Source organism: Sorex araneus, chromosome 1, assembly GCF_027595985.1.
Source record: "Sorex araneus isolate mSorAra2 chromosome 1, mSorAra2.pri, whole genome shotgun sequence".
Taxonomy (NCBI): Eukaryota; Metazoa; Chordata; class Mammalia; order Eulipotyphla; family Soricidae; genus Sorex; species Sorex araneus.
This window is the reverse complement of record NC_073302.1, coordinates 91,022,782-91,034,133: the sequence shown is the minus strand read 5'-3', so window position 1 is coordinate 91,034,133 and position 11,352 is coordinate 91,022,782. Positions and strand designations below refer to the sequence as shown.

At 49.6% G+C, this 11,352-nt stretch overlaps 1 protein-coding gene across 1 annotated transcript; it reads right to left on the bottom strand.

Annotated features, from left to right (window-relative positions):
* Window positions 1–888: 888 nt before the first annotated feature.
* C1H9orf40 (chromosome 1 C9orf40 homolog) lies at window positions 889–10,889 on the bottom strand. Its single transcript, XM_055123640.1, has 2 exons — window positions 10,510–10,889; window positions 889–1,464 (listed from the first exon to the last, which is right to left on the bottom strand). The coding sequence occupies exons 1-2, from the start codon at window positions 10,822–10,824 to the stop codon at window positions 1,306–1,308; spliced, it is 474 nt and encodes a 157-aa protein (XP_054979615.1). The 5' UTR covers window positions 10,825–10,889; the 3' UTR covers window positions 889–1,305.
* Window positions 10,890–11,352: the final 463 nt, after the last annotated feature.

The following is an 11,352-nucleotide window of genomic DNA, read 5'->3' as shown; positions in this document are numbered from 1 at the left end:
ACTCTTAACCACATCACTGTGACTTGTCTTCTGTTTTAGAATATAATTGCCAACCCATACTTAAATTCTGTCCTACACAAAAAACATTACTTCCCCCACCCACCATGGGCAATGTATCATTCTTCCTGAATTTTGAGCCTAATGCTATTAACAAGAAAAAAATATACAAGGATGGAATTATTCAATTACATTGTCAACATTCTGAATTTCATACATAAGTTAACTTAATCAGTTACTCATGTAACTCAAACTGCTTATTTTATTTCCTTAACAAGAAACAATAACACAATTTACTTGCAACAAAGCTATCAACAAAACAAAATAAAAACAAAGGTAATTAAGAAGTATTACTTCAGCTCAAATTAGCTATCTTCTTTAAACAGCAAAACTACCATCAGCCTAGTGGTCCTCAAACCTGCCTGCAGAGTCCAGGAAGGAGGGTGGGGGTGAGACCTGGTGCTGAAAAAATAAATATCTCTAATCCCACCTAAAAAGAACTAAAAATCTCTCAAGAATAGGACCTATGCAAAACACCTCTGAAGTACTGTCAGTGTTGAGAACTACAAGTCTAAAGTAGCACGCATAAAAACATGCCCTGAAAACAATTCAAAACCAATAAATTAAGAATTGTGATGAATTTCTTTTCATCTGGGAAAAGGGGGAAGGGGGAAAGCACCTACTAATTTCTCACTGTTCTTTATTTTTGATTTCCCATAGTAGACTCTAACTATACCACACATTGGAAATTATGCAAATATCTGACTGAAATAGAAATGCTCACATTTAGAAAGTTCTTTTCAAACAATACCAGTTTTCAGAAAGAAGTCCCACATTTTAAGTTTGCATAGATATTAAAGTTAGCTGTGAAGTCAACTAAGAAAAATCAGAAAAATTAGAAAGCATTTTATTATTAACAATTATTATAAAACAATATTTATTTCAGGTATCACAAATAAACTTTTTGGTGCAAACGAGAGGAACATTTGAATGTCTTTCATCTATTTCCAAAACTATCCAAATTCCTCTTATAATATCCTATGTCCAAATCTGTAACCTAAACAAAACTCTTTAGGAACACACACAGAAAATACTTCCCCCATAACTGCACTAAATTCCTGACAAAACCTCTGTTGGGAGGTTCAGTAGTGACCAGACATTTAACTTCAAAACACCTTATCCTCATCTTCCAGGTTTGGGAATGCCATCACATCAAGTATGGAAAATAGTTCTTTTCCATAAGAATACGTAAATTCACTACGGGATTTCTTCTGAGATTCAGAAAAATCCACTTGTTCAGTTCCTCTGTCAGGATTCCATGTCAATCTCAACCTCTTCACTCTTGTCCGGGAGCTTTGCCTTTGCCAGGTTGTCCTCACTCACAGCTTCAATGTCTGCCAGATCAAGAGGTGGCAAAGGATTCCGCCAGTACTGGAAGGTGTTATACTGCCAAAATTCTTCATTGGGCTTTAGGGGGAAAAAAGATATGAAAGTAGATAGATTAGTAACATTTAAAAAGTGCTTTTCTAAAAAGTGACCCTCTTTGGACTGGAGGGACGGCTCAGTGGGGTGGGGCACATGCACTGCGTGCACAATGTTGAAGGTTTTGAGTACTGGGATTGCATATGGGCCACGTCAAACGTGAGCCCTGCACATAAACCCTGAGCACAGCCAGGTAAGGTGCCCCCAAACCAAAAATACAAAACAAACAAGAAAACAAAAAACTAAAAAAAATTTAAAAAAACCCTAACTCCCAACTATTGTTTTTTTGTTTGTTTGTTTCAAAAGCAAACACTTATCAGATTTTGAAGCCTTTTACTCTGCATCTGCAACAAACATGCATTTCAAAATCTAATGAAAATATCTCATGAACTCAATCTTTGTATTTTTAAGGATTGAGGGTGTCTCAGTGGCCTGGACGGACAGTGGACAGTGTGCAGGGCAGCTCGCCTGCTACGTGGCCACCCAAAGTTGAGCCCTCTGGTTCCCTCCCACCCCGTCCTGCTGCATTAATCCCTGAGCAACAAGCAAGAGTAAACCCCGAGCACCGCTGGGTGTGGCCCAAATCCCAAAGAGAGGCAGACAGAGAGAGAGTACAGTTTTAAAGAATCTCCTCAAAGAGTATCCCTTGCAACATTTCCCTCCTACTTTTTAACTTAATGTTTTATTCTTCAGTGAGGAAAATCACTTTAAAGCATCTCTTATAACTTATTTTTGGTCATTTTCCTAAAATTCAGTATTTTAAGGGTTCAAGCTAAGATACTTTGGCAACTTTCTAGAAAGTATTAGAAATTAATAGTAGGTATTAGCAATAAAAATCTCAACAGTTTGTAGAAGGTGCCACTGGTATAAGGCATGACTTCCACATCAACACACAAAAATCAACAAATCCAAAGGAGCACCATCTCTGAAGATCCAACAGCTTACTCTGGTGACAAAACTGTTAAACTAAAGAGAAAAGCTGATGTTTCAATGGCATCTGAAACTGGCAAGACTTCAAACACATCTTCAAAGTACTTGAGCAAAGGAAGCATGATCTACACAAGTTTCCCGGTGGCCATTTTGAACTTGTTAAAGGCCTCCCTAGACCAATTATTCTATCTATCCTACACGGTGACCTTCAGATTCATACTTGGTACAGGAATACTGTAGAAAGAAATAGAACGGAACCATATAATTTAAAATGTTTTAGTAAATGCAGTATAAAAATATAAAACTAAACTACTTTAACTTTATATCCAAAATATTATTCTAACATATAATCATTATTTTTTAAATGATTATAATCTTTTCATCACACCATGTTTAAATTCTGGCAATTATTTTATGCTTCCAGAGCACTGTCCATGAACGTCTCAACAGCCACATGAAGCTAATTTACCAGAGGGCGTTCAGCAGGCAGGAGCTTTCCCTCTGCCCAGATAGCCAAAGTTCAGTCTCTGCTGCTCCTGAACTCTGCAGGAGGGATCCCCGGGCAAAGACAGGATAAGTCTTTTGTACTTCAGGGTGGGGCCCCCAAACCAAAAAACGCCTATTGAGAGTACTGGGGCCAGAGTGATAGTTACAGTGGGTAGGTACCTGCTGAGCCAGGTTCAACGCTGAGAACCCCATAAGGTTCCGAGTCCTCCAGGAGGGATCCCCAAGTACAGAGCCAGGAATAAGCCCCAAATACCACCTGGTGTAACCATAAACCAAAAAGAAAAAAAACACCTAAGTGTATTCAAGGGCTAGAGTGGGCAGGGCGAGTTCCTCACACGGGCCGACTCAACTGAACGCAGTCCCTGAGAGAACCAAGAGGAATCAGGAGTGAGCCCTGAGAACAGCAGGCGTGACCCAAAAACAAAACAAAAAGTTGAGCAGAGCCTTGGCTGCTAAGAGTTTAAGTATACTTAGTCTTTCCAGAATATAGCACTAGAATAAAAATGCTATAAAAAAAAAGCAGTGAAAAATTTCATTTCAATAAGCAAAAATATTAAAAACAAATCCATTTCCTGCCTATGGAAAACACTAGTCTTCAAATTATCTACGTATGAACATGGGATAACAGGTCAAAAAAAACTAGTCTGTAGCACCCTAGCACTGTCACCCCATTGCTCATCAATTTGCGGGCACCAGTAATGTCTCCATTGTGACGTAATTGTTGTTACTGTTTTTGGCATATCAAATACACCACGGGGAACTTGACAGGCTCTGCTGTGCGGGCGGGATACTCTCGGTAGTTTGCCAGGCTCTCCAAGAGGGACGGAGGAATCCAGCCCAGAGTCTATATACACATTGGAATACTGTTTACAATCCTAAGACAAGATGAAAGAGAACAACACAGAGTGACATGCCGTAGAGATGCCTCCAGACTCCACACCAGGCTATCTCATCTGGGGCAACCTGGGGGTTGGGGGGGATGAGTTGCCCTTCCTCCACCCCCATCCCCTAACAGAGCCCCAGCAGCCAAAAACCTCTAGAACTCAATTGCCGCCATGCTAACTGCAGATCTCCATTGGCTCAGACCATGAGTGAATCTGCCGAAAAACTCAGGGATGTGGGACTCGTGACTGAAATCTCCAGCGAACTGGAGGCGACTGGGAATGGGCGACTCCCTCCATTTCCCTGTGCTTCCAATAGCCTGGCAATCACGCCCACGAACTGCCTCTGGCATCACATAAGCGCATTAACAGCCATGATCCAGAAACTCAGAAATAAATCTCTTGGAAGAGAGCAACACTCTGTAGATATACCTTTGGAACCAAAGTCACCATCCAGTTAAAAATCAAATAACCTCAGCTGTGCAATCGTATTTAAAATTTTAGAATTCCTAGAGTGCAGCCATACTCTACACCACTGATGTACCACGAGTAGCATAGAACATTTGATGGAGTATAAAGTAAAAGGAAACCAACCTCGGGGAGGGGGAAAATAGAGAGACACAGATACATAAAAACACAAAGGCTCAACCTTTAACATGTTAGTAATCTCTTATACAAAGGCTTAATGGCTCCAGGGTTAAATACAACAATCTTCACTTATTCCCCTCTAAGGAAATATTTTTGGACATTTTTTTAAGTAGAATATTTATAACAAGCAATACAAGATAAATTATTTAGGTCTGCTTTGGGAGCAGAGTTTTGGGGTCGGGATGGAAATATTCGGAATATGGTGGTCAGAAGGTGTAATGGTGGTGGGATTGGTGTGAATATCAAATGAAAGAAACTACTGTGAACAACCTTATAAAAAATAAATAAAAATAAAATTTGGACCAGAACCAATTCAGCAAGCAGGGTGCCTTAGCTGACCCACGATCAGTCCCCAGCACCTCAGACTGTCCCCTGAGCCCCATTAGAAGTGAACTCCGAGGAGCTGGAGAAATAGCACAGCAGGTAGGGCGTTTGCCTTGCACACAGCCAACCCAGGTTCAATTCCCAGCATCCCATATGGTCCCCTGAGCACCGCCAGGAGTAATTCCTGAGTGCAGAGCCAGGAGTAACCCCTGTGCATTGCCGGGTGTGACCCAAAAAGCAAAATAGAAAAAAAATAAGTGAACCCCAAGTGTAAATCTAGCAGGAAGCCCTGAGCACTGCTGACTACGGCCTGACCCGGCCCCCTCAAAAAGAAAGCAAATAATAAAATCATGCAATTTGCTGCTGCGTGGATGGATCTGGAAAGTGTGATGCTGAGTGAAATCAGTCTAAAGGAGGAGAGACACATAGTGAGCCCTCTCATATGTGGGATGTAAAGACACATACTAAGGCAATCAACACCCGAAGACAATGCACGGAAAACTGCCTACAGAAGGAAGCATGGGGGGGTGGGGTAAGAGAACGGGGTGGCAGGGAGATAATGGGTATGGCACTATCGTTTCATGCATGAAAGCCTACCACGGGGAGCTGGAGAGAGTACAGCTGGTAAGGCATTTGCCCTGCACAGAGCTGACCCAGGCTCAAGCCCGACACCAGCACATGGAACCCAAACCCCACCAGGAGTGACCCCCAGCACAGCTGGGTGTGGCCCAAACACTGGGGGGAGGGGGAAGAAACCCCACCATCAACAGTATTTAAATCACTCTTTAAATTTGTGTATTCCCACACATACACAAGTACTCACATGTATGTATGTACAATTTTTAAAAAGGAAAAAGTCAGTGTAACTAGAGATGGTCCCACGTGCTGGAACACATCATTTGCAAGTGGGATCCATGGTACAGTACATGGATTGTCAGGTGTGGCCCCAAAACCAAAAGGACATCAGCAGAGCAGGGGAGTACAGTGGGTTCCCTGAGCATCACCAAGAGTGATCCCTGAGCACAGCTGGGTGTGTCTAAGAGGAAAAACACATAGCACATAAGTGTAATTTAGTGCCTTAAAGTATCTGCCATCAGAAAGAACTGGGCATGCATAATTCTAGCAGCAGAGAGCTCCACCTTGACCTGTTTTCTCCTTGGATTTTCTATGCAAATTAAATTTTAATATTACAGTTGCTCAGTATTACTATGTATTATATAAAATAGCCTATAGACCATTCTCTCCCTAGTAACAGAAAAAATATTTACGCTCACATTCTAATGGAAGTATGAAGGCTGCGGATGCAGCTCAGTGGCAGGACAATTGCCATGCATGTGTGAGGCCCTAGGTTTGATTCTAGGAACGGAAAGGAAAATTAAAAGTTAAATGTAGGACAAGAGAGATGACCCAAAATGCTAGAATAGATGCCTAAGATGGGAACCTCAGATTCAATCTTTAGCACCACGGCCCCTGCTCACGTAGCATCCCCCCTCATCAATACATTCAGCAATAAGAATCAGCACTGAGCAATCAATCTGCACACAGTGAGACTAATGGTAACAAAACAAGTACTTAATAACTGGTTTTACTTCAATTGTCTAGTACACAAAAACATATGAAAATCAAAACACTCCCGAGATTCTTGGGGTTGGAGTGCGTGCAGGGGCAGGACGGGCAGCAAAGAACTTGCTCTGCAAGCAGCTAACCCCTGGTCTACACCAGGCCCCATACGGCTCCAGAGACCTGCCAGAAGGGTTCTGCAGCACAGTCAGAATGGCTCCAAAAAGACCAAGAAACTCCTGAGATTTTACAACAGAAACGAAGTACCATTTACTCTGTCTGAAATGTTTCTGGGGATGAAACAGTACAGAAAGTAGGGTGTCTGTCCTGCATGCGGCTGATCAGGGCTCGGTTCCCAGCACCCTGCATGGTGGTCCCCAGACTGGAAGGAATGATTCCTGAGTGCAGAGCCAGAAGTAACTCCTGAGCACTGCTGGAAACAACCCACAAACCAAAAAGAGTTTTCCCTAATGAGACATTAAGAATGGGTAAGGAACAAGCTCCTTTGTAGTTTTTTGGTAACTTTTTGTTTCCAACTCTCCAAGATTTGGGCGGCTAGGGGGACAAACCCAGTGGTGTTCAGCGCTTACTCCTGGCTCTGTACTCCAGAATCACTTGTGCTACCAGGTCTGCATACGGCCATGCAGGGCAAGCACCCCACCCACCACACACAGTCAGCCCCACTCACGCTCTTTTTGAATGTAATGAGAACTAAGAGGATATTTACTGCATGAACTGGGGGTGGGGGGGGGAGTGGGTTTTTTTGGTTTTTTGTTTTTTGCTTTCTGGGTCACACCTGGCAATACACAGGGGTTACTCCTGGCTCTGCACTCAGGAATTACCCCTGGCAGTGCTCAGTGGACCATATGGGATGCTGGGAATTAAACCTGGGTTGGCCACATGCAAGGCAAATGCCCTACCCACTGTGCTACTGCTCCAGCCCCCAATTTTCTTTTTTTTTTTTTGCTTTTTGGGTCACACCCAGCGATGCACAGAATTACTCCTGATAGTGCTCAGGGGACCATATGGGATGCTGGGAATTGAACCCAGATTGATCGAATATAAGGCAAACGCCCTTCCCCGCCATGCTATCACTCCAGCCCCCCCCACCATTTTTTAACTTTTAAATGTATTTATTATGTCCCATTTTCCTTTAGTAACTACCTGTAAAACCCTTAAGCCTTAAAATAAAAAGAAAAAAGAAAACCCCTTTGGAGGCATAAGTAAAATGAGAAGCTGGAGAAAGATGCACCTCCCCAAAGTCTGCATAAGGAAGGCTAAGGAAGGCGACTCAGGAAACAAGGCCCAGCAAAGACAGGACGGTGAGGGGCTGTGACAGAATGGCGAGGGAGGGGCTGGCAATTGGGTTCAATCCGCCACTCCACAGTTCCCTGAGTCCTGCCAGGATGACTTCTGAGCGCAGAGCCAGGAGCAAGCCCTGGGCACGGGCAGGTGTCAAAAAAACAAACAAAAATGTATAAGAACAGGAGGGCTCCCGGTTTGGAACCAAAATAAGAGAACAAGGGGCTAGTCTTGGCGAGAAAGGAAGCCCCGGAACCTGTCCTACTCTGCCTGGGTCTGTGACAACGTTTCCTACCAGGAGCCTGCTGTGCCCAAAACTAGAGTCTGGGGAATACTGTCTGCCATGGCGGCAGGGGGAGGACAGGCAGGGAGGGTATACCCGGAATATTGGTGGTGGAGAATGTGCACTGGTGGAGGGATGGTGTTTGATCATCGTGTGACTATAATCCAAACATGAAAACTTGTAACTATTTAATAAAAATTTAAAAAACAAAACACAGAAGCTGGATGGGTTTTTATGAGGGATCTTTTCAGCATACTGAATAAGCTCTACTTCCCTTATCTGCCATTCCATATTTCTGGCTTATCAGTTTCTAGCACAGCACACACGAAGAGTAATCTGCTAGTAAACACAAGCTTATGTATGGGTGGGACCTCAAAGATACTCTGAAGAGAAACCGGCTCTATGTGACCCAGCAATTCTACCTCTGGAAATCTACTCCCAAACGCCCAAAAACTACCCAGAAAAGATACCTGCTCTCCAATGTTCTCTGCAACCCTAGTCACAACAGTTCAAATCCAGAAACCACCTGAATGTCCAGGCACAGACAACTGGTTAAGAAACTACAGCACATACATAGTAAAACACTACTCTGCTGTCCAAAAGATGCAACCATGCAATTCATTGTTACATGGAGGGGGAGGGAGGGAGTACGGATTTGAAGTTCACCACGCTGAGTCAAGTTAAAAGGACAGGCACAGACAAAGAAGGACCCTTTCCTATTTCAGACAGAGAAATACAGCAGGGGAATGACAGATGCCAAGGGGCAACAGAGCCTGAGAACTGGTACACAGCAGGAAGCTGAGGGTGGGGGAAAGGGCACAGGACAGGTGGGGTGGCACTGGGGGGTGACACTGGGACAATGGGGGGGACACTGGGACGATGGAGGTGACACTGGGGCGATGGGGGTGACACTGGGGGCGATGGGGGTTGACACTGGGGCAATGGGGGGGGACACTGGGGGCGATGGGGGTTGACACTGGGGCGATGGGGGGGGACACTGGGGGCGATGGTGGTGACACTGGGGCGATGGGGGGACACTGGGACGATGGGGGGACACTGGGACGATGAGGGGACACTGGGACAATGGGGGGACACTGGGGGAGATGGGGGGGATACTGGGGGCGATGGGGGGAACACTGGGGCGATGGGGGGGAACACTGGGGCGATGGGGAATGACACTGGGGCGATGGGGGTGACACTGGGGCGATGGGGGTGACACTGGGGGCGATGGGGTGACACTGGGGCGATGGGGGGACACTGGGACGATGGGGGGACACTGGGGCGATGGGGGTGACACTGGGACGATGGGGGGACACTGGGGGCGATGGGGGGGACACTGGGGGCGATGGGGGGACACTGGGGCGATGGGGAATGACACTGGGGCGATGGGGGGACACTGGGGCGATGGGGGTGACACTGGGGGCGATGGTGGTGACACTGGGGCGATGGGGGGACACTGGGACGATGGGGGGACACTGGGACGATGGGGGGGACACTGGGGGCGATGGGGGTGACACTGGGGGCGATGGGGGTGACACTGGGGCGATGGGGGTGACACTGGGGGAGATGGGGGGGACACTGGGGCGATGGGGGGACACTGGGGCGATGGGAGAGGGAAACAGGTTCTGGCGGAGGGGGTGGTGAGTGACTTATGCAAGAAACCTCACCAGTAACAGTACTGCAGACCACAGTGCCTAAAGTAAAAATTTAAAACTACACCTAATACACAACACAGACAAGCCCCTCCCCCCACCCCTGCTGGGGCCTGACCAGACTCCCTCGCGCGGGAAGGGAAGGCGCTCTGCATGGCCCACATCCTTGGCCTCGATTCACCAGCAGAAAATATTCACCCTTTATAATCTTACCAAAACTCCTTACTTTTCATCGTCACACCCTTAGAGCAGTTTCCGGCAGCCAGAGGAAAATCTACCCTAAATAATCTTATTTCTTGCGCGTGTGACACCCCAAGGCCTGCCAAGGGCACCTCGGTCTGGGCGGTGGTGACCCGCAAGTCACCGAAGACGATGGAGAGAAACACGGCGACACCAGCTGGTCTAGGGGCAGGAGCGACAGCACAGCGGGGAGCGCGTCCGCCTCACACGCAGCAGACCCGGGTTCAACCCCCAGCATCTCATGTGGACCCCGGGCACCACCAGGAGTGATTCCTGAGCGCAGAGCCAGGAGTGAGCCCTGGGCATCGCCGGGTGTGACCCAAAAGCAAAAAAAAAAAAAGAGCTGGAGTCCATCGTTCCCGGCACTTGGTTTCTAGGCGCGCCCATCAGTCGACCCGAGCCCCCAACGGTCAGGGTTCCAGTGGCCGCTGGAGGGGGGCGGGGGGAAAACGGCGACACGGGCGCAAGGGGTTCACGCAAACGCCTGCTCCAGGGTCCGGCCGCCCGGCGCGGAGGGGTCGCCGGGGCGGCCAGCCAGGACAGCCGAGACCGACCGGGCCGGGGGCTCCGGACCCGCCGCCGCCCCACCGCCGGTCACCACCCGCCATCACCGCTCCCGCGAGGCCCCTACACCCGCCGCGCAACCGCCGCCGTCGGCCGAGCGCCCCCCGCCCGGGAAGCGCCCCCCGCCCCCAGGCCCTACCTGGCGCGGCGCGGCCCCCCAGGCTCCCCGCGGCGGCTCCCCGCGCCCCGCCCCGCTGTCGCCGCCCCCCGGGGCGCCCCGCGGCGGCTCCCCCGGGCCCGGGCGCGGCAGGGGCGGCCCGCGGGGGTCCCCGCCGCCACCGCGCCGCTTGCTGGGCGACGCGGCGGGATCGGTCATGGCGCCCGCGTCCGCCCGGCGCTTGCGGGGCGGCCCGGCCGGCGCGACCCCCGGCGGGGCCTCGGGCGCGTCGCGGAGCAGCGGCCGCTTGCAGGGCACGTGCAGCGTCAGCGGCGCCGCAGCCCGCCGCTTGGCCATGGGCCCGGGGCGCGGGCCGGGGCGCGGGCCGGGCCGGGACCCCGCGGGGCCGGGCCGGACGTGGCGAGCGGCCGCGACGCGGCCAGATTCGAACCTGCGCAAGGGGCGCGCGCGCGCACGGGTCGGCGGCGGGGCTGCTGATTGGCGGAGTCGGGCGGCGCGCGCTCCCGAGCGCCCCCGCGGCCGGAAGTCCGCGCGGAGGGGGCGGGGCCGCGGGCGCCCGGCGGGGGCGTGGCCTCACGCGGGCTGATGGGCGGTGCGTCGGGAACTGCGGGCGGCGACGCTGGCTCGGGGACCCGCAGCGCGAACCGCATCGACACGGTCTCCACCCGGAGCCCGAGGCTAGACCCTCCAGGGGCCCCCGCCTCCCGGCGGCGCCGCGGCTTCCACCGCCTCCTTGAACTCAGTATAAACTTGCCAATACAAATGTGTGTTTTTGGAGACTCAGTTTGCAGCTGTGCAGTCATGACAACGAGATGATGCCAGCCATCGCCCCCGGAAGCCGCCTCGCGCCCTATTTCCCTGCCC